Source organism: Oryzias latipes, chromosome 6 (genome assembly GCF_053564925.1).
Source record: "Oryzias latipes strain Hd-rR chromosome 6, Olatipes_Hd-rR_3.1".
In the NCBI taxonomy this organism is placed as follows: domain Eukaryota; kingdom Metazoa; phylum Chordata; class Actinopteri; order Beloniformes; family Adrianichthyidae; genus Oryzias; species Oryzias latipes.
The window spans coordinates 29,483,581-29,506,548 of record NC_136242.1 but is presented as its reverse complement, the minus strand read 5'-3'; the positions used below and the strand labels follow the sequence as shown (position 1 = coordinate 29,506,548).

Genomic DNA, 22,968 nt, shown 5'->3' with positions numbered 1-22,968 from the left:
ACAAAAATGGTAAGCAGTATTGGAGCTACCCAGCCGTACGGTTTGAATCCAGATTCCAGCTCAGACGAGGAAAACAAAGACGTACATGGATCTATCGGTCTGCAACGATGCATCAGAATGGAGCGGAGCAGGAAGCTTGTGGCCCGCCGACTGGAGCACCTACATCACAAATACGCTTGTTTTCGTCTGCTTCTTTTTTTTCTTCTTCATGAGAAAAATGCTTCAAGAAGATGTCAAAAACACCCAAAGCACCATTTTAATTGGAGTTGGTCTTTAAAGTAGCAAGTTTGAAGAAAAAAACACAAATTAAAATAAAATATTTAACTGTGAACAGTGCTGCCATCATTTCCCAGATATTTGAGCTTTTAACATGGACATCAGACGCAGGGCTAACTCTCTGTCCTGCTTTTTTTTTCTTGGAGGGGGGGGGCTACAGCTGATTTTCATAATAAAAGCGCTTTAGAAAAGGCTGCAGGTGAATCACAGGTCAGCTAAACTTGAACCTGGTCCTCCTCCCCCAGGAGTGTGAGCTCAGCAGAGGAGGTCTTTGTGGAAACCGTTTTCACCAGCAGCATCAGTGAGGAGCCAACATCAGCGTTCACCTAAAAAAAAGGGGCCCAAAGTTACTTGTTGATGCCCTGAAACCCCCCTCCCTGACAGCTGCCGGACTCATCCACCAATCCTGACAAAGACTCAGTGGGGTGGGGGGGGTGGGGGCACAGCGACATAAGGGAAGGAGGAGGAGGTGAGAGGAATAAGGAGGACAGAAGTTCAGTTGGACAGACAGAGAGCTGGAGAGCTGAAGATAAGAGAGGGGGGAGATAGGGCTGGTGTGTGTGCGTTGGGGGGGGGGCTGTACTCTGCTTGTGTGTGTGACACTTTGTTAAGGGGGGGTTAACAGCAAATGGGTTGGAGGATTTGGATGCAGGGATCAACTCCGTCTGGGATCTGTGGTAAAAAGGTCCACCTGCGTACAGCTGAGATGACTTGTCCGGCCTGAGAACGGACCGTCTGGATCTCCTCATCTCTACCCCCCCATTTGACCCACCTACGTCTCCTCCCACCACCACTTTTGTTGCTTTTATAGCGGCTCAAAGGGCTGTTATACAAGTTTCCTTTCTTCTGCCTCTGGTCCAGACAGCCGCCCTGTTATGATCTTTGTGTCTGTGCCGATTTAACACAACTGTGGCGTTTCACAGGATCTGCAAATGTAACACAATCTGACCGCTACACAATCTTTCAAGCCGTCCTTTCTGCACTTCGTCTCCCTCCTCCAATAAAAAAAAAGCTTTACAAAGGAATAAAGAAATGAAAAGAAGGTTTTCTTCTTTCTGCTGTGCCCCACCCTTTTCTAGACAGAAAGAGCGAGGGAGAAGGGGAAGAAAAAAAACATAATTTATCTGTGTATTATCAAGAAAGGCAGACACTTTAATCAGTCAGCTATGAAGTCAGTATTTCCATTCTTATCTGTCGCAGGAGTGGAAATGGAGAGGAGATAGCGTTCTGGGAGCCCATCGGTGGGCAGGAATGATAATGGGGGGGTTGGCGATGGTGGGGGAGGCAGGGCTATGCTATTGGACCGCTGTGTCAGCGCTATCTGCACCCATTATCAACAGCGCTATCGGGCCCAGCATCAGCCTCGCTGTAATGGGGCCAGTTCAACTTTCCACATTATCATAGCGCCAGGACCTGGTTGGCCGAGGCCAGGGGTCCGGCTGGAGACGAGGGGGAGAGGGGGGGGGGGGGGGTGGCGGGCGCAAAGATAGAACGAAAGAAGGGGCGATAGGGGAGCGGGAGGGAGAGAAGGTTAAAGGGAAAAAAAGGGAGCAGAGGGTCGAGAGGAATTTAAGGAGAAATGAGATTAAAAGCACAAAAACCTACATAAACTCAACCGCCACACTGCAGACTGACCTCATGGTTCCACCATCAGTCCAGGTCAACACGCTCAGGAGCCACAACCATCACACAATCCTGCAAGATTCCCTTCAAATCCTCACTTTTTTTGGTTTCTGTGCAGACGGTTCAACAAAATGAACTAATTTTAATTCAATCTCAGTGTTGACCATAACAAGGACGTGACAGAGATTTAGGAAACGGTTAAAGAGGTGTTATGCCCCCCCCACCCCCACCCCACCCCACAGTCGCCTCAGGCTGCTGAAAACGATGGACTGCAGCTGAAATGATTGCAGATTTAATCCATCAATTCCTTGGCTAGTCTGGTGTGAGCTTTTTATAGTAAAAAAAAAACTTAAACTGACTGTAGGAATCTGAACAGCTCATAAAAAAAATTCCGTAACTGATTCCTTATTGAGGCAAAAAACTGGATTCTGGAACAGAAATTTAAAGATGGTCATATGGGGTCAGCCTGCTCTGCAGTTAATGCAACTAACGGACCCAACCAACTTAAAACGACACAAACAGGAAGACGAATCCATTGAAGTCCCACTTCGATCATCTTCTGATCTATTTTCAAAGATTTGTCTTTTAATTACGATTATGCCATTTTTAGCCTAAAACAAAAAGCCTGTGTCGTTTTCTAGGACATAGTTTCTGCAGAGCAACAGCAGTTCATTAGAAATTTGCCTCTGGGTTGTGGGATTGGGTTTCAAAATAAAGATACGAGTTAAATTAGTGGCAAAAAAGCAAAGGATGTGGTGAATTATGCTACAAGAATTAAGCGTTTTGATCATAATTCAACACATCCTTTTCTTTTTTCAGCCAACATATTACGTTAAGAAGCTGACAAATGTTTTTTTAATGATGAATGTGCTTGTGCCAAATGGTATTTTAAATAACAAATTAAAAGCCCCAGTTATGTACATTTCAACTAATCGCTAAAAAAATGATGAAAGGGTATAAAAGTAACGAAACAACTTTTTAAATGAAAAGTTACTGTCTGTAAGGTAAATAAACACTAATCAGTGCAGAAAAGTGAGTCTACAAAGATCCCAGAAATGAAAAAATCTTGGATAATCCCAGAGATTAAAAGAGGGAATAACATTTTTCTAATATCTGGCTCTTAAACATTTATTTCTTTTATTAAAGATGTAGTAAGGTTGTGTCTAAATATTTCAGCTGCCACACCTCCATGCAGCTCCTCAAACACTACAGACAGAAAGTCTCGGGCATCTGAAAACACAAGGCGTTTGCTGTCGGCCCGCCCCTGCATTCATCAAAGATGTGCAAAATAAAGCCGCATCCACAACTAGAGGTGAGAAAATGATGTCTCAATACACGGTTACTTTTTTGATCAGTCATCTCCCAAACGTGTGAGTGAATGTTTGTTTTTTCTCCAGGTGACGCTGCCTTGAAGTTGAGTCATGGCAGCTGGACTTCAAACCTCCTTCCGTGAAACATTTCACACGTGGCGAATTTCTCACCATTGACGTTGTGCATCAACGTCACGCGTCGCTAATTAAGAATGATGAGAAACAAACAGCTTCACATCATCACCTGCTGCCTTGAACCAACTCTATCTCTAACATTATGAGTCTCAACATGGAGCATCAACAAAAAATGTTAATCACAATACCTAAAACGCTTCATATTATATAAAAGCACGTTACTACTATCTTTCAAGTGCTTTAATCAAAAGTTAAGCCTCATTTCAAAAGGTTCCGTTCAAGTTAAATTGAAAGAGTCGGCTGCATTTCCTCCAAACCTTCAAAGTAAGAGTGTGTACTCTTTTTGATAATTTTCTAAACCTTCTATTCACAATGCACGTATGGTAGGTAGTCTTTATTTGGGAATGTGAAGTTGTAGTAGAAATTGTAACAATAATGATGGCCTAACACCTTTAAATGTTTTAGTACACTGAACTTATAAATATTAAAAGGGTAGGCTATGAAGGAGTAATTATTTCATAAATCAAGGTTTAAATAATGACACTATAACAATCTAAGAGAAATATCTATTGTAGCAACAATCTTTACTACAATGTCATGTTCCCCAACTAATATTTTGGATGTTTATCTGCCTTGAGAAATAACTTTATCTGAAACGTGTAGCAATGATTATGGTTTAATGTGTTCAAATTATAATCAATGATTTTTACATATTGGTTAACTCCTAAAGTGTGAATCATTCATGTTTACTGAAAAGATGTAAGAATTCTTTCTGAGGGATAATCAATAAGGGCTTGATTTTGTTAATTGATAACTTGATTTGCAATGTGGAGCAATGACATCTGGATTTAATGAAACTGTATTCTGATGATAATTAATGAGTATTACATATCTGTTAGATGGCGTGGGATTCACATGACTGATTAATGAAATCATGAATGAATGGTTTCTAATCAATAAGCACTTGATTTTGTTACTTGAAAAGAATTGATCTGATCAGAACCGGATTACGAAAACTATGCAAAACTATAAAATGAAATAACTCATTAGGGGTGGGATTATATAAACTCACTTCTGTCCACTCCTTTTCAAGCAATAAATCAAACTCTACTTTTACTATATTTAATTGAGCAAATTTGACTTAAATGTGTCTGTTTTTGTTTCTTAGTTTTTTTATTTTTGCATTTCATTATTTCTGCTAAATCGGTGTGATAATTTTTTAATTGTATTGACTACAATTAATGTATAAGGTCCAATAAGACCCAATTACATAAAACAATAGTTGTATCTAAATTCCTTCACTACTTAGTGCGCTATATAGTGCGTTTGCATTTTGTAGGGCTGTTCGAATGTACAATTCTAGAATCCAGTGGCCTAGAAATCTCCCAGAAGCCTCAGTAAAAATAAAAAACAGCAGCTATCGAAGCTCATTAGATTGGTGAAAACGGACCACAATGCCTTGCGTTTGAACCGTTTTTCATGTCGGGAGGATTCAGACGTAGCTTATGCCTGCATTAAAATGTAACCTTTAGCAGACAATGCTGTTGAGTGAGTCCAGAATTCTGTCTTTCACAAGAGCATTCATGTTCGTTCATTAATGTCCAACCGCCACTGGTAGTTAGAGGCCACGTCCCCTCCCTGTTTTCAGTAGCCCGCCCCCGTTTGACCTTCACACTGTGGTGCTTGGTAGACTTGTCTTTTCCCAGCCACATTATTACCGCCTCACTTTATGGGCTGTAGTCGTGAAAGTTACCCAGTAATACCTGATAGTGGAACAGTGGCATTTCTGAGCAGCCATTGGGGCTTAAACATATCTTAAAGGATTTTCCGAAATATTTCCCATCATTCTGCTTTTAAAAGCAATTTGACTCAAAAATGTGCTTCTATTTTTGATGTTTTTTCTCAGTTTTTCTGTCTGGCTGAACTGGAGCCAATCCTCCAGCCCGGTCAGTGTGTTCAGGAGCAGAACACAGGAGACCAATTCATCTCTGTGTCAACAGACTCAGTGGACAAAGTTTATTTTGAATTTGCGTATGACGTTCCGAGTGATAAAAGTTAACCGTCTGTTTTTAGCTGGAGGAGCGCAGACCTGTGGGCAGCAGGTGGTGTCAGCAATAACCCTCAATTTCCTGTTAGGAGTGAAATATTCCGTCACTTTTTGCTTCGCAGATGGTGACACCAGGAGGCGTTTCTGCCGCTGATGATGGCCTGCAAGTGCCTGCAGGGTCAAAAATCACAGCCTTAACGTGAGAGAAGCTCTTCATCCTGCAGGAGTCTCTGACCTGAAACACCCCGACTCTGCATTTAGCGAAGAAATAAAGATGTGGAAAGCTGGAACCAGCTTCAAGCTTCAGTGGCATTTATCATTTCTATTGTGTGTGTGTGTGTGTGTGTGCGTGTGCGGCTGTAAAAGCAGGTCAGGTGGTGTTGTTTGTCCAGGTTGCCTTAACACCCAGAACAGTGCGCTCAGAACAGTAGGAGTAAATGGCTGGTCTTATCAGCGCCGCCGTGGAGGTTCGTCATAACACTGAATGACTCCTAAAGACACACTGAGACGCATGAATCCTCAGAGTCCAGAGTCATCCTGACCGGAGGAGCTGGAGTTTCCCTGCATTCATGGGGTCGTGAATAAGGAAGAGGAGGAAGAGAAGGAGGAGGAGGTCTGCTTTCTTTGGTTAAACATACACTAACATAACTGTGAGCTCAGGTTATTACTGCTTAAGTAAACAGTTTGGACACAGATTTCGCTACCGTGGCTCTGCGTCTGTCCTCATCCACAGAGCCGCCGCTCGGGTCGAGGGTCAAAGCGTTTACGACCGCACCGGGCCGAGGAACCGTAAATCCACCGCCCGGCTGTCCACTGGGTAAACAGCAGAAAAGGGCAATAACTTATCCACACACCAAACACAAACCGGGTTTCCTCTGACAACTTCCCCCTTTTTTCGGACTCCGACCGCACACCAACTCATGCACACTCATGCAGAGAGACAGACACCTCCAACCAGAGCAGAAAACCACTCAAATCAGTAGTTCCTGCTTTCCCCAAACAATTTTCACAGTCTCAAACTGCCGACAACAACAGAAATGTGCAAGTCACATGACCAACATAACGGCCACAGCTTAAAATGTTAAAAACTAGAATATTCCCAAAACTTTTTCCCGACTGACAGTTCCCTGCGATTTGCTGCACTTGTTCACGTGAGCGCCGCCATCACATCTTGAAGCCTGAGATCTCCACACGAAGCTGGACGAGCAGACGGGGTCCCAGAGGTGGTGATGCCCACTTATCTCATCCATGAACAAACACAGACGCTCTCAGCTTCAAACGTCTCAGATCTAAACATCCAAAATGTCTTCCACAGCAGCAGACAGGAAAGAGACCCAAATACAAAACTCTACAAACGCCTTCTTATTTTAGGGTTACTACAAAGTTTCTTTTTTGCTCTTAAAGACCCACTCTGATCATAATTTCATCTATTTTTAAAGCGTGGTCTTTAAAATATGATTATGTCATTTTTAGCAAAAATCAAACAAACTGTGTCGTAGGACTTAGTTCCTGCAGAGCAGCATTAGTTCATTAGAATTTTGCCTCTGAGTTGTGGGCGGGACTGTTGCCGTGCAGTAATTTCCCATCATCCCTTTGTTTACACTCCTGCTCTTGAATAAAATTTGGGTTTTAAACTTAATTTCCTCATAAATGTCCTCCATCATGAGAAAAATGCTACAGCATGTTAAAAAAACACCAAAAACACATTTTCAGGTCTTTAAAGACTTCCATTTTCACGCAGGTGGCATCTGGAACCTTGAAGGCAACCACACCTGCAAACATCTTCACATCATGCAAAGTCAAAGGATACACATATGAGAGTATGTAAGACAGATACCTGCTGTCTTATCCTAAGACACGTTTGTCTGAAGACCAGAGTTTATGCAGAAAAGTTTCTTTTTTTTTTTTTTTTGCAGCTTAGATGAGTGTATCTGATCGTCGGCACGAGAATCATCACCCCGTGAGACCCAATCAGTCACCATCTGCACTCGCTAATATCTGTCAGCAACATCACTGCGCTGCGAGTCGTCCTGCTGATGGCGCCACTTTCTGAAGCTTCTTCTTCCTCTCCCGTTTCCTGAACACTCTTCGCGCCTCTTGCAGAAGAATTTCACACACAAAAAAACTCTGAGATAGTCATCAACTAACAGCAATATTTCCCAACATGTCAGCACAATCTCGTACAAAATCTGGAGCCGCTGATTATTATTTTTTAATTAAATTAATCAATGATGACGCTTGTTAGGGAGGAGAGCAAGCAGGGAGGGGGTAACAGGCGGGGAGAGGGGAGAAAAATGCATTCACACCTATCATCTAATTATACAACAACATTAATCCCATTAGGACTGGAACTGATTGCCGGGCCTGGACCCGGCTGCTCCTGCGTGGGCCTGCTGTTGTTGCAGGGGAGCCTCTGCTGCTGCCTGATAACAACTCCAATCACGCTCTGCCATCTCTATCTGCGCCTGAGATCGGGCCCCGCGGCTTATCCAAAGTTCACATCAAGCTAAAAGCAGAACAAAGGAAGAGTTTAAAAAAAAAAAGGTGGGAAACAAACAGGGGAGAGCCACCAAGGCGCTGCGCGAGTCCTCAGCGTGTGCAGATTTTAGACCTTTTAGTTCACAAAGAACACATTAATCTCTCTGCTGTGCAGCCATGAAAACCCTCCTTCCACACAGACATCCTTTCAAAATAAAAGGCGGTTCCTTTACAAAGTTTTAGAGAGAGTTTGTTTTGTGGAAAGCAAAGGAGGACGCGGTCATGGTGATTTCCTCCCCCTGGCCTCTACAGGCGCCCTGCTTTGCTTTCAGCTGCGTGTTATTCATGCTGACCTCCGGCTGATGTCACAGAAGCCCAGCTCGCACACACAAACACACACACAGAGACCCAATCAGCAGCGAGGATCTGCAGGCGCTTATCTATCTATCATCAGCAGGCCTCCTTATCAGCCTCGAACATCTCAGCGCGGGGCGGGGGAGCAGCAGAGCCGGCTGCTCTGCGGCTGAAAGCACCAAACGCACTCCTTCACTCCCTTTCCTCCTCTGCTTTTAATTATCTTCTATCCAAATAAAAGCATATGACACGCACACATTCAGAATAGCAGCAGTGACATGTAATTACATCCCACCCCCCCCACCCCCTCCCTGCACTGTTCTCCACATCTCCTTCCATCTGCCCACCTCCCTCTCTTTTTTTCCCCCTTTTTCTTTCCTTCTTATCAGCAGCTGCCATCATTCCCGACTTTTATCGTGTCTCCCATCTTAACCGCCAAAATATAAGCCCAGGGATCCAGGCTCAGCTGGGCCGCCGGCCCGGTATCTCCCCATCAAAGAGAGGAGCCGCATCAGGCTGGAAGATCAACAACCGTTGGGAGGATGACGCACAAAAGAGACATAGACAAATATCTATTTGCTGCACAAAACAACCACTTCTCCTCCCAACTAATGGCCCCTAGAAAGGCCTGGAATTAATCCATTGTTGGTGAAGTAAAAAAGAAGAAGTACTGTGGAGGTTTTAGGTTCTTCTGATCTGTCTTACATTTTTTACTAAACTTTTCTAACTTAAGAAAATCTATTTTCAGAGTGCAGGCTTCCAGACAAACAGTGATCTGCATGTGAATTTACCAGAGAGATGGATCTGCAGCAGCAGAGAGTAAAAAAACTCAGATGATGAAGAACCAACACAGGCAGATCTTCCGACAGCCACTTGAGGCAGAAATAAAAAAATACATATGAAAATGGAAAGCTTTACTTTATTTAATTCTACTTTAACAGCTCGGTTTTTGCTTCCAAGATGCTTATAAGCAGATTTTATTACACTAAGGATGTTGCAAGAAAAGTCCTGCATATTTTTAAGTTAGACTTCAGTGAGGTTCTCCACACCAAAAATGCAATTTATAAAAATACGACCATTTTGAGTTTGAAAACAGTTGATAAAAGTGTACATTTTTCATTGACGGCAAAATTCTGCCATTTCTCTTTCATCTTTTTGTAACTAAACAATAAAATTCAAGTTCTATTGATAAAAAAAAAGATAGACAAATATTATTTTTTTCCTGTTCCTTATATACCTTGAAAGAATATTCTCAGCAGGAACACCACTGTCTTCACGCTGACGTTTGCTTGCATGAATTCATCTCTCAGCCTCACCATCAGTTCTTTTTCCCACACCAGCCAGCAGAGAACAGGCTAGGCTCACAAACGTTTGGTTTTTATGCGTCTCAGAAGTCACGTGTGGCAAAACCGGATGGCGGCGTCCGTCCTCATAGACAAAGGTGTCAGCCTGTGGCGCCAAAACTCAACCAGACAACACTGACCCGGCTGGAATTCTTTATATCAGTCAGCGTGGAAAAAGCAACGCAGTGGCTCCTCGGCAACATGGTGGAGGTCAGAGAGTGGCCCCCGCCTCTCCTGAAAGCTCAACAAACTCCTTATCGCTCCGCACTCTCCTATCAAAATGTCTGCCAAATCACAAGAGAGTCACGGGGCTGAGAGGCTGCACCCCAGGCCGGTGTGCTGGGGGTGCATGGCGGACCAGGAGTGCTGATAAAGTCGGCCATGACACCCCTGAGACACATGCGCACAGTCTACACACCCGTTTGGTCCGAGCTTATCAGCCTCTAGGTCTGGAACGCATCGCCGAGCATTGATGCCAGCTGAACAAATGTGCATGCTGGGAGTTCACAGCCTCTTTGAAAGGAGACCCGAGGCAGCAGGAAGTGACGGACCACGAAGTCAGAGCAACATCAACAGAGAGTTTTGACGGACACCCAGCAGGTACAACCACCATCTCCCAGCAGCACGCCATCATCTGCAAAGAGTCGGTCCAGACAAGCGGACAGATTTAACGTCAATCCTGCGTTTCTGAAACAGCAGCCAACAAAATTCAAACTCTTGTCAAGAACTGAAAAGTCATCAAAGTTCTGGCGGATTTATTGATTTTATTGATTAATTTAAATGCTGCACTCTGCGAGATGCCCAAGCTAGCTGCGTTAATTTAACAGCATTTTTACAGCTTGTTGGTGAACTTTGAACTCAGGTCACCTCCTAAATGAGATTTTTAAATAAGAGTTTGTGCAAAATATTGAAAGTAAAGAAAATAAAGGGAAGAAGAAAAAAAGAGATTAAAATCAGAAACCAAATTTGGTATAAAAATACATACATTTTATTTTTAGGCCCATATCGCCGAGCCTAGTTCAGCCTATCATTATGTATCTATATTCTTATAATGCACTACCACTACTGGACACTAGGTCTGGTTCCAGATAACTATAAACATTTCTCCAAGCTTGATTTTAACCTTTAAGTGTAAACAAAACTTTTCGTAGCTAGCATAGGAGTGAAATCTGTCTCTCCTGTGGTTTTAAGGCCCAGAGCGGTTTACAGTCACAGTTCCGTTCACCCACGCACACACTCATTCACACTCTGATAAATGAGTATTCTGGCGCCAACCCATAACCACCAGGAGCAATGTGGGGTTCAGTGTCATTCCAATTGACTGTATGTGAGAACTGGACTCAGTGATCCCTCCCCCCTGGCGTTCCAAACAGGAAGTACCCGCTGGCTCCAAGAAGCCAAAATCCCATAGACTTCTATAGAGAAATAACCAGTTATTACTCAGTCATTCTATTGGTCAGAATAACCTTACTATATAATTCTTACTCTGATAGCTTTTTTAACATTGTCTTCATAATTCTAATCTTTTTTTTATGATATTGTTTGTTTCTTCCTTTTAGGTGGTAGGGGTGTGGACTTCCAACTAGCTCACTCCTGATTGGCAAGAGTGGTTCTCGGACCAATCACTGCTTACTGACTGACTCCAAATGACTCCATGCTGCAAAAAAAATGGTGACGCAAACGACTTAAGTCATTTTCTATGGCTGACGTCAGCCACTTGGTCCAGTCCTCAGATTGAGGTAATGGCCGTGCCTGAAGACACTTCGACCATGGGCGGGCAAGGTGAGAACAGAACCTGCGATCTTCTGATCAATGTCCAAAAGCCTGACTTCTACAAGCAGGAAATTCAGTCCACAGCTGCTACAACTGTTCACCAGTTGGTTGGACAAGTGTTCAAATCCCAGGCGGTCAAAGATTCCAAATTTACAACAACAACACTGATAAATGTCTCCTGTGACAAACCTAAAGTTTCAGATGGTTTGGTTCGGTTTTTTGGGACTTCAAAGAATAAAACATAAGGAAGATTGGGGGGAGGGGGGTACTTTTTTTTTATAGCAGTTTTAGTCCATGTTTGTTAAACGATTTCATCCAAGGTCAGATGGGTGTGAGATTTTTTTTCACATCAATGACAGAAATAAACAACATCTGTCGAGTTTGGACACTACCGCATACTAAAGTCAATTTTTGACAGAAAGAGGATTTGAGAAAGTAGCAAAACAGCCCAAAACAGGTTTTTTGAGCTCATGGGGAGTGCAACCAATCTTGTTTTTAAAGCATAAATAAGACATGCACCTGCTGCAGTCTGGATCTGATCTGGTCACAGCTCCTCGATCACACACAGAAGTGCATTTCTGTAAAGTGATACCATGCAGACTAAACTTCCAAATGTTGCTTTCAGACAGCAGGTTTCTGAGGACACGGTGACACAATCAAAGATGAAACAACCAAACAAAGAGATAAGGCGTCTTCCAGCTGCAGATTGCAAACTTTCCTCTCTGAGATCTTCACTGTTCAGCACATTTTCCTCAAGTCTGAGGGTCTTCATCAGCTCAGGAGTGGAACCGGAAGTCCCAGAGCACCGGGAGAGGTTAATCACAACATCGTTTTTATGCTTTCATATCGACTTTGAACATCAGTTACCACCTGATTAAGCCACACACGTTCTATAAACAGGAAAGGCTCGTCAAGCTCGGAGAGCAGCCGAGCGCCAGACCAAGAAAAACGCCTTTAAAGATGCTAAACTAAAAGGACAAGATGAGGGGAAAAAATAGATCCAATTGTGAGCAGCTATCAGCAGCTGAGATCAGCCATGGGGGCTTATCTGACGCCCCATCTCTGGGAAAGAGAAGTGAAAAGCCGGGTGGTGGTGGTGGTGGTGTGGTGGTGGAGAGGGGAGCAGCCGCGGCCTTGGCGCAGCCTCAGACAGAAAGCAAATAAAAATGAAAAGAAAAAGATCCAATTTTCGCTCTTATCTCGGTTCACATCGGATCGCAGCTTTATCTCAGTTTAGATCGGCTGTTTCAGAGAACACATGACGTTTCCACAACAGAATTAAACAGGAAGCTGCGCTCCGAGAATGGACGTAACCTGTTTACGCGCGGATAAATGAGCTTTTCTCAGAAAGACACTTTCATCCAACAGTAACGGAGAACGTGTGGGCGGCGTTCGTGCACAGAAAGAAACAAAAAAATAATCTATTTATGGCGAAACTAACTAAGTTGTTTTCATGTATACTCAAGCATCTCCAGGTTTCAACTCCAGCCAGGTGCGCGCGGAGGAGCAAACCCACAGAAAGACTCGCGGGGGACAGCGGAACGAAGAGGGACTTTCTTACGCTTGATCTGCCGGGGTTTGCTCTGCTTCCTCCGGGACATGCTGCCTCCACGCCTCCTGTTGGACTCGCTCACGGGGCGGCGGGGAAGCCGTCTGCTGCTCCTCCCGGGCTGCTGCGTCTGTCTGCGGCTCCTCGTTCACAGCTGCGGCGCGGCGCTCCGAGTCCGACCGGCAGCCGCAGGAATCCTCATGACCTGCCGGCGCTACTGCCGCTGCGGCTGACCGGACACTGAGTCCTACCTGTGGCCGCTCACTACTTCACTTCTGCGAATTTTTCCGACCTTTTCCCCCCTGACGTTCCTCCGCTGGCGGACACGCCTCCACGTAGGTAGGTCGTAGCTCGGGCGTCCCGGCGACACCCCCGGTGATTCGTGCGGAAAGCCTCGCGCTGGTTGAACCTCTCAGCTCTGAGGAGGTCAGCGGAGCTCTGCTTTTGGTTTCTGTCAAGTTTCCTCTGGCCGGTCCGCCCCCCCTGGTCCGCCCCGGTCCGCCAGTCCTGCCTCAAAGCCTCGAAGCCGCTGTCGACAAAGGCGGAGCATGACGGCGTAAGACACGCCCACAGCGTCTGACGAAATCAGCCGCTCTGACATGTGATTGGTCCAGACACACACACACACACACACACACACACACACACAGACTGTCAAACCTATTTAGACTGTAAATATTTAGGTTGTAGCTGAAATAAATACTTTTATCTGTTGTTTTTTTTTATTTTTTAAAGACCCATTCCAATGAAATTTGTTTTTTTAACATGTTCTTGTAGCATTTGCCTCATGATAGGGGACACATATAAAGTAAATTAAGATCAAAATTGCGTTTCTGAGTGCTTTTTCATTCAAATAGTTGTAAATCAGGAGCTAATAATAAAAACAGTCTACAAAAATCGTATTTGTGATGTAAAAAATACCCTGGGCAGCCACAAGATCCCTGCTCCGCCCTAATTTCAATTCCCTTGTAGAAGACTAGATTTTTATAAGTCTTTGTTTTCTTCGCCTGAGCTGACATCTGGCTCAGAACTGCTCCAATACTGCTCGTCGTTTTTGTTGCACCGGTAATATTAGATTAGGGTTATGAGGGGCTGTAAGCTAGCAGGAGAGAGTGTAAACAAAAGGATGATGGGAAGTCAGGGCAGGCCTAATCCGTGCCCACAAGTAAGAGGCAAATTTCTAATTTTCTAACTACTGCAGCAACATAATTATATTTTTTTCTATATAAACCATAAAGGCGACTCATCATCTAACAAAAAGGTGTTAAAAACTGTCAAAATATGTACAAATGATGGTTTGCTTGAAGATTTGTAACCCACCCTGCCTCTGTTTATATGTGCTGTTTATATGTGATAATATTTAATACTGGCTGAATACTTTTTCTAAATGAACAAAATGTAAAAAGAAAAAAGGTGTAAACAAATTTAAAATAATTGTATTAAAAAGAAATACTGATATGAATAAGAGTTTCAGTCAAACTCATTGATTTAAGGACATGCAATAACACTCCACCTTACATCCAGAAATAATTGTCTGCACTATTTTCTTTACCCTATGGAAGGTCAGGGGGCAAGTAAAACAAAATGTTTATTTTAACTGACACAAACGGAAGGCCAATTGTCTTTAACCTCATGACTATTCATGCTGATTTGTCCTCTAGAGAACATTTCTAAACCGGAACATCTCCCAACCACTGCATTCTACTGAATTATCCTCTTTTGGAAGAACAGAGAACATTTCTGAGTCATTTTGCCTAAAGAGAGGGGGTTTTGCTTTTTCATTTTACAAGTTTCACAGATTATAAATTATTCACAGTAAAAGCTTAATTTCTGTTCATTTTTTAGCAATTTCCAAATTGACATTTTCTGAGAGATTTTGACATTTTAAATATCTAGAAGATCTCAGCATTACCAGAACTATAATTTCCTTCCAGAGAAATATGGAACTGACATCACATCCTGATCCTAAAATATTATTCAGATGTAGTGTTTTATCAAGCGTGCAGTGTTATTACTTTTACTGCAGTATGCTTTGATTCTTTTAAATGTGATACAGACGTGAGATTAGCCAGGATTTCCTTCTGGGCTGATGGCCGGCTGCTGCAGTTTCCTGTATGGATGACTCAGATTAAAGTTATTGAATTACAAAGGTAGCAGGACAAAAGCACAGGAGTGGTAAAAACTGATGAAAGTGGATTCGATGTAGGTCTGAGGACACGTGGATGTGACTGAATTACCTATTTAAACTAAAATGAGCTCAAGTTGCTTTCATTTAACATGGGGGGGGGGGTGATTTTACGAAGTGATTGAGTGGTTTATTTAGTGTTTGTTAAAGTTTAACATTCTCATTCTAAAAATAAAAAAACAAAGGTTTAATTTCTCAATGAGATGTTAGACAGCAAATTTATCCTCAGTTTGAAGGAGGATGCAGTATCGCAGCGATGAAACGCCATAATGCAGAGTGCAGAGGTTGTCTCCTTCCAATCAGATTTACTGGCGCCATCTAGTGGAAACTCAAGAAAATACCAGCGGCATCCTTCAAAACACCTTTTTTCTAAGATCAGATTTTCATTAAATGTACAGAATTCTGGACTGAACATTAAAAATTTAAATCATTCCTTCAAAGCAATAATTTGTGCTGACCAATTCGTTTTTCGTGCACACAAATTAGCAGTTTTGGCCACAATTTAGTGGTCGCAAATTAGCATTTTATGGGCGCTAATTACTATTTTGTGTGTACAAACTAATTTTACTTTTAGTATTTTAGTAACTTCAATTCCTAATTTGTGCCCAAAAAAAGGCCAATAGTGGCTACAAAATACACATTTGTTCACAAAAATGCTAATTTGTGGCCACAAAATACTGATAAAATACATTTTGGCAACAAAGCTCATTTGTGCATGCAAATTGCTAAATGCTCATTTGCGCACAAAATACATTAATGGCCCAAAAGTTTTAATTTTATAATTGTCATGCCTAGGGCTTTGTAAAAATGACCTTCAAAAAATCATGATTCTATGCTGAAAACCTTTTATACAATTAGCAGAAAAACTGGATGTGCATTTTCCCACACAAGCTCTCAAGCAAAAATGAGTCAGACAACCTTTATCTGCTTTGCAACTTCAGGTTTCTAGGGTTACGTGAACATTAAGCCAAGTCCTGGATTGCTTAGGCGCTAATTAGCAAGTTGAAATCTGAGATGCCAATTTTATTTTAATTCCTGGTCAGCTGAAAGTTGCCTTTTTGAAATCTGGAATATTTTAAACTGTTCTGTAAACTTGACAAATTAGAATACTCCAGAATGATAGATTCCCTTTACATGTACTTCACAACGGAACTTAGAATCCACAGCAGATTTTGCACCACGCCATGCTGCACCGGTTATCCTTTAGATCCAAACAGCAAAGTGGTGCCAGAGCAGCAGAGGGAAGTTGAACATTTACAAGTTCAAGGAGCTCTGACTTGATAACCATTTTAAATCAACGCAAACTTTACCTTAAAGGGAGTTTGCCTAGTTTCTGTAAACAAAGTCAATTTAAGCTAATGGTCTGAACTCCATAATTAGGATGCCTTAGTTTATTCTTTAAAACCCAAACAATCTTAATGTGTGGATCCAAGTTTAGGATCACTGAGTGTTATTTTAAACAAAGTGTGAACAAGATCTTTTGCATTTTTTTTTAATTCTTTTCAGCAGCTCAACATCAGAACCAAAACGTCACCCATGAGTGATGCTCAACGAGATCCTAGCGGCTTCCTTTGGCTGAACCTTTGCCCTGATGAGACTTGCTGGGGTATGGGAACACTGGTTCTTGAGGAACACGGGGTTCTGTTGGGGTGTAGCGGAACTGACTGAACAGCAACCGTTTCTGGTTGTAGCGAGAGCGAGTCTTGAAAGCGTACACTTGATCCTCCTCGCTCACTGGAGTGAACTCTGGCTCCTCCTCATCAGATGAGGAGCTCCAGCTCTCCTGTTCAACCTGGTGCTGGCTGCCTGGAGCTCCAGACTGAGCACCCTGGGAACCAGACTGTTGAGATCCAGAACCAGAGTAGCTGCTGTCAACACTGCCGTAGCTGCCATGACCACTGGACTGTGCTGGTCTCTGATAAGTTGGCTTGGCTGGCTCTTGTTCAGGATGGGAAGCAGAGTACCACATGGGAGGACTTCCACTGCCTGAAGAAGTTAAGGTCACTAATACTTCCTCCAAGAGTTTGATCATCATTTAAGGACACATTACCTCCTGTAGTGTAGGTTCCACTAGTAAAATATCCCGGAGCGCCACTATAACCCGACTGTCCGGAAGGCCTTTCATAGACTGGCTCAGACTGAAGTTGTCCAGAGAATGGAGGATGCCCTCTGGGCTGATAAGCTCCACCTCCTAAAAAGTACAGTTTATTTATATAAAAATAAATGTAAAAACCTCAGAAAATAGTGGAAAGTTAAGACTTGCCTTGAGGAACACAGGTAACAGTTCCAACAAGCAGACAAACCAACAGCACCCTGAGAAGAATCAATTAGTTTGAAAGTTTATCAACAAATTACAGCCAAGGACATACACACCACATGCATTATTAGTTATTGATGATAGAATCAAACATTGGCATCACCCCCAGAAAAGTTTGCCTCACCTCATTCTGCTCACTTGCCGCTGCAGCTTCTTCAGCGTCTGCTCAATAGAAAGCTCAAAAAGCTGAGATGATGCCTCCAACCTGCAGCAGCGGCTTTTATCTGAGAGGGGCTGATTGCTGAGTGGAAACAGCTGCTGCTGCTGGATGAATCCTGTTTGACTTTGACTTTCATCAAAGAAAAAAGAAATTTAAACATAAATGTCTGATCAAAAAATAGGTCTGCTGTTGCAGAACTAATAGCTTTAAAACTCAGACTTATTAAAATGTTGTCATTTTGTGTGTATCCATATCTGCAGAACGGTTGTTTCATCTAAAACCGTTGTTTTGGTGAGAGCGCTACCAGAAAATCATCCATGTGTTTCTAAAATCAAGGCTGCACATGGCTCCCGAAGAGCTCCAACCCTGATGGTTTTCCAGCTAATTATTGGTATCACGATCTGAATCTGGAATTACCTGATCCAGACGACCAACAGCAAATAGGGCGAGGATTTAAGGGAAAACAAGCAGGGAGGGCAGAGCCAGGACACGCTGGGCAGACCGCGTCTCTCGGCTGGCCTGGGAACGAGGAGCTGGGGAGAGGGGGTCTGGGTATCTTTGCTTAGACCGCTGCCCCACGACCCGGTCCCGGATGAGCAGAAGAATATGGATGGATGGATGGATGGATGGATGGATGGATGGATGGATGGATGGATGGTTGGATGGATGGATGGATGGATGGATGGATGGATGGATGGATGGATGGATGGATGGATGGATGGATGGATGGATGGTTGGATGGATGGATGGATGGATGGATGGATGGATGGATGGATGGATGGATGGATGGATGGATGGATGGATGGATGGATGGATGGATGGATGGATGCTCACAAAACTCATGGCTTGGTTCCCTGGACGTCCTGAAGACAACTTTCTATTGACAGTGAAAATGTACTTTTGTTGTGATTTCACTGTGGAACTGAAGGTTGAACAGTCTTCAGAGGCCTCTTCTTTGACTCAAACCTTTCAGGGTCACCATAGCAACAATATGAGAGTAAATGGGGTCACTGAGCTACCCCAAACTGTTTTTGCTTGTACCGAGCTGGGGCTTTATTCAGGAGCTTCCTTCCCCAAATGCTTTTGTTTTTGAATGTGATAAATAACAAGCTTCACTGGTCTGAGTTCAGAAACGTAATTTCTGAACTCAGATGTTTGAAGTCCATTATGTCAGCATGGTGTCAGCTGTACCAAACAGCACAGCTGGAAGTCTGGTAGACTGCTTCTATAATGCAGGCCACAATGAGGGTTTTGTCTGAAAATTTATGTATGTGGCAAGCCTCTGTGTTGTGTCGGAAGTCGGTCGTGTACAGAGCAAACAACACAGGTGAAAGAACTGTGCCTTGAGGTACTCCCACACTGCTGCAAAGCGTTCAGGAAAGGCTGGCCCCCTTTCTGACAAACTGGGGTCTGTCATTCAGGTAGTTCATAATCCAGGAAATTAACTACGGCTCAACTGACATATTACTGAGTTTTTCCTGCAGTATAAGGGGTTGGATTGTGTCAAATGCGCTGGAGAAATTGAAAAACAGCACTCTCACACACCCTCCTTTCTCAAGGTAAGACAAGGTGCAGCGGAGGAGATTCAGGACAGCATCCTCCACTCCCACCCTCTCCCTACACGCAAACTGCAGTGGGTACTGGGCATGTTGCACTTGTGGCCTCAGCAACTGCAGCACTAACCTCTCCAAAGTTTCATCATGAGGTCTATAGTCCTTATTATCCCCAGGCCTTGAGCAGATGAACAATGCATGAGGTCTTCCAGAGTGTTGGTATTATGCCAAGGCGCAAGCCCAGGTTAAAGAGGCGCTGAAGATGACCTCCAAGCTCACCTCTACATGTCCTAAGGAGCCTGAGGCACACCCCACCCGGGCCTGCTGCTGTCCTGGTCTTAAGTTTCTTCAGCTCTCTTCTTACCTGATGCTCAATAAGAGTAATGTAATGAGTTAGAGCTGATACCAACAGTGCAGGTTCATTTGTAGAATGAGGAGGAAATAAAGGGGCAAAGGACGAGGTAGGTGGGGGGTTTGCTGATGAAGCTATTGAAACGATCGTTTAAATCATTGGTTCGCTTCACACTAGCTCCTCCCAATGCAGCACCTTTTAACACCCAGTGATTGCTTTCATTCCTTTCCAGACTTCATTTAAATTGTTTGTTCTCAATTTCCCCTCTATCTTTCCTTTGTAGTTTTCTCTAGAGCTTCTCAGACACATAGAGCCTCCAACAGTTGAAGGCTCTGTCTTCACCAAGGGTGTGTACCTGGGTTGTAGAGAGATCAGTATGTGGTCTTATTTGCCAAGAGGAGGAAGGGGCATGGCTTTGTATGCCTCCTCAATGTTGGCATAGAGTAGGTCAATTGTGTTGCCACGTGTAATACAATCTGCGTATTGAAACATAGATGGCAGTGAGGATGGCAGTGATTAAAGTCCCCAGAAATCACCTCAAGTGCCTGTTTTTCTTTTCACCAAAAGAAATTCACCTGTACATTATGGAAAATGTACATATTTAATGCTTTTGTCATGTGCCGTTTGTGCTTTGAGACCCACTCCGGGGGGGGGGGGGATTTTAACATGCTTGTGGCATTTTTCTGACGGACATACAGAAAATCAAAACTGCATTTAAGTATTTTATTCACATGGTGAATCAGACAAAAAAAAAAACCATTACAATTGGCAGGCCACATGCATCCTGCTCCATTCTGATGCATCCACTGCGTTTTCATCTGAGCTGTCCCAAGTTAATTTTGATGAACCGCTAAGGCAGAGGTGGGCACTGAGGGCCGCATTCCTGCATGTTTTCCAGCATACCCTGCTCTGGCATGTTCTAATTGGCTGGACACACCTGAACCAGGTAATCAGCCATGAGTAGGGCAAGATTATTGGCTGGACACACCTGAACCAGGTAATCAGCCATGAGAAGGGCAAGATTATTGGCTGGACACACCTGAACCAGGTAATCAGCCATGAGTAGGGCAAGATTATTGGCTGGACACACCTGAACCAGGTAATCAGCCATGAGTAGGGCAAGATTATTGGCTGGACACACCTGAACCAGGTAATCAGCCATGAGAAGGGCAAGATTATTGGCTGGACACACCTGAACCAGGTAATCAGCCATGAGTAGGGCAAGATTATTGGCTGGACACACCTGAACCAGGTAATCAGCCATGAGTAGGGCAAGACTATCTGGAAATCATGCAGACACACCGGCCCTCGAGGCCTGGAATTGCCCACCCCTGCGCTAAGGTTACCTTGGGGCTGTAGGCTAGTGGGAGAGTTTGAATGGACTGATGGGAAGCTTACTCCACAAATTCCTGATCTGCAACTCCACAGAATGATGTCAGGTTTTGATTTTTGCCCCAAGACAGCACAGACCAGTGGAAACACTAAAGACTGGAATTGGTCAAGACTTCCGTTTAAGACAGCCATGAGTTTAACAGGGATTGTAAAAGCGGGCAGTTCTAAGTCAACTAGAGATGCCAAAATTAAACAGCCCATTTCATCTCACTGGATGAATGAGGACATTTGATTAAATCTTAAGTTTCCCTTTACTGACACTTCTCTGCATAATTGACCAAGCCCATTGGTGAGAAAAGACAAAAACGAGTTTAGCCTCAAAGTTCAGCTTCTTTATTTACACCTTATTTTTTGGGACATGTATGCCCCAACTGAATTAAACCCACACCTTTCAAACCTCAAGGTTGACGCTCTACCACGAAGCCAGTGAGTTGGTGGGGGGGGGGGGGGGGGGGGTCAAAAAGTCAAACTCATTCCAGAGTGTCAAATTGGGATGAAAGCAATGAACAGCATGAGGGAATTTTAATTCATTTATTAGCGGAGTCTGTAGATTACAAAAGTCAAATCAGGTGATCTTCAGTGGCCCTCACAAATCTTAGCGGCTTCCTTTGGCTGAACCTTTGCCCTGATGAGACTTGCTGGGGTACGGGAACACTGGTTCTTGAGGAACACGGGGTTCTGTTGGGGTGTAGCGGAACTGACTGAACAGCAGCCGTTTCTGGTTGTAGCGAGAGCGAGTCTTGGAAGCGTACACTTGATCCTCCTCGCTCACTGGAGTGAACTCTGGCTCCTCCTCGTCGTCAGATGAGGAGCTCCAGCTCTCCTGTTCAACCTGGTGCTGGCTGCCTGGAGCTCCAGACTGAGCACCCTGGGAACCAGACTGTTGAGATCCAGAACCAGAGTAGCTGCTGTCAACACTGCCGTAGCTGCCATAACCACTGGACTGTGCTGGTCTCTGATAAGTTGGCTTGGCTGGCTCTTGTTCAGGATAGGAAGCAGAGTACCACATGGGAGGACTTCCACTGCCTGAAGGATAAAAGGTTTAGCAATACCTGGACATTGACTCAGGACAACTCCACCTCCAATTACTCACCTCCAGCTGTGTTCATGCTGCTGCTGTATACACCAGGAAAGCCACTGTAGCCAGACTGCATCAATGGTTTTTCATAGGATGGAGCCTGACCTTGGTATGGGAGAAAATGACCACCACTACCTAAAGGAGAAAAGGCAAAATTGCACTGATTTTCCTCTCAGTAATTATTTTTGTAGGGAACCTTTACCTTGTTGAGGATAGCAGGTGATACGTCCAAGGAGGAAACATGAAAGTAACAAGAGCCTGAAGAACACAGAGTCATAAAATTGGTACCAGTTTTCATAAATCAAACCTACAACATAAACAGCCTCTTAAACACACATTGTAAGACACCATAAACCACAACATTACCTCATCATGATGTGAATGCTGCTGGATTATACACAAGAGACAGCTCTGAAACCAGTGATGCTGACTGCAACCTGCAGGAGCTGCTTTTAACTGATCCTGTATGGAGCTGGTCGCAGCTGATCATTGAATGGAAACAGCTGCAGCTGATCAAGGTTACTTCAGTACCACAAGGGGTGAATAATCTTTATTAAATTGACAGATTTCTTTATTTATTGTTTCTAGGATTGTTTTTTTGTTTTTGTGCGACAAATCTGAAGCAAAGTTCAAGTCTGAGCTTCTTGACACTTGGAGACATGTTTTGTAGAAATTCAGGTCTCATTGTGTTTATGCCAGAGATGAGGACACGGACTTGAGACTCTGACTTGAGGAAAGGACACAAAACACAAAAAAGCTTTAGAAATAAAGGTAAATAGACATATTACTAAGGATCCAGTCACAGTAGCAGTCGCCTTTAATAGATTTTTTAATGAATCGGTTTCCTTAATCGCCAATCATTTCAAATCTAATGATTTGCATGCTTGTCCCATAAATACGACAGAGCCCATATTTAACTTAATGACTGTCACTGAAACTGAAGTCTCACAAACAATCAGGTCACTTAGATCAAGCAGAACAAAAGATGTATTTGGGATGGATACTTTTTTGCTCAAAGAACTCAGCTCAATTTTAACATCTCC

General features: G+C 43.5%; 3 protein-coding genes across 4 annotated transcripts in view; all 3 read right to left on the bottom strand.

Moving 5' to 3' along the window:
• The window catches only part of zfpm1 (zinc finger protein, FOG family member 1), a 91,009-nt gene extending 77,574 nt beyond the window's left edge, over positions 1–13,435 (bottom strand). For both annotated transcript variants that reach the window (XM_011476386.4, XM_020704190.3), the window contains exon 1: positions 12,901–13,435. In XM_011476386.4, the coding sequence (XP_011474688.1) occupies positions 12,901–12,940 (40 nt within the window). In that variant the 5' untranslated portion in view covers positions 12,941–13,435. The remainder of the gene's footprint in view (positions 1–12,900) is intronic.
• Positions 13,436–16,549: 3,114 nt separating this feature from the next.
• On the bottom strand, positions 16,550–17,666 carry LOC100216002 (uncharacterized). The gene is made up of 4 exons (XM_004069774.5): positions 17,515–17,666; positions 17,337–17,386; positions 17,124–17,264; positions 16,550–17,059 (listed from the first exon to the last, which is right to left on the bottom strand). Exons 1-4 carry the CDS (start codon positions 17,517–17,519, stop codon positions 16,632–16,634), a joined length of 624 nt encoding a protein of 207 aa, XP_004069822.1. The 5' UTR covers positions 17,520–17,666; the 3' UTR covers positions 16,550–16,631.
• A 3,698-nt stretch (positions 17,667–21,364) lies between these two features.
• Positions 21,365–22,334, bottom strand: LOC100169838 (uncharacterized). Its single transcript, NM_001128511.1, has 4 exons — positions 22,292–22,334; positions 22,128–22,183; positions 21,941–22,060; positions 21,365–21,873 (listed from the first exon to the last, which is right to left on the bottom strand). Exons 1-4 carry the CDS (start codon positions 22,297–22,299, stop codon positions 21,443–21,445), a joined length of 615 nt encoding a protein of 204 aa, NP_001121983.1. The 5' UTR covers positions 22,300–22,334; the 3' UTR covers positions 21,365–21,442.
• Between the last annotated feature and the right edge of the window lie 634 nt (positions 22,335–22,968).

Excerpts from the sequence above, each read along its gene's own strand:
- LOC100216002 (XM_004069774.5), bottom strand. Across the intron at positions 17,265-17,336 it reads TGTTACCTGTGTTCCTCAAG|GAGGTGGAGCTTATCAGCCC; the intron begins GCAAGTCTTAAC and ends TGTACTTTTTAG. Across the intron at positions 17,060-17,123 it reads TGGAACCTACACTACAGGAG|GCAGTGGAAGTCCTCCCATG; the intron begins GTAATGTGTCCT and ends TAACTTCTTCAG.
- LOC100169838 (NM_001128511.1), bottom strand. Across the intron at positions 22,061-22,127 it reads CACCTGCTATCCTCAACAAG|GTAGTGGTGGTCATTTTCTC; the intron begins GTAAAGGTTCCC and ends TTTCTCCTTTAG. Across the intron at positions 21,874-21,940 it reads CAGCATGAACACAGCTGGAG|GCAGTGGAAGTCCTCCCATG; the intron begins GTGAGTAATTGG and ends TTTATCCTTCAG.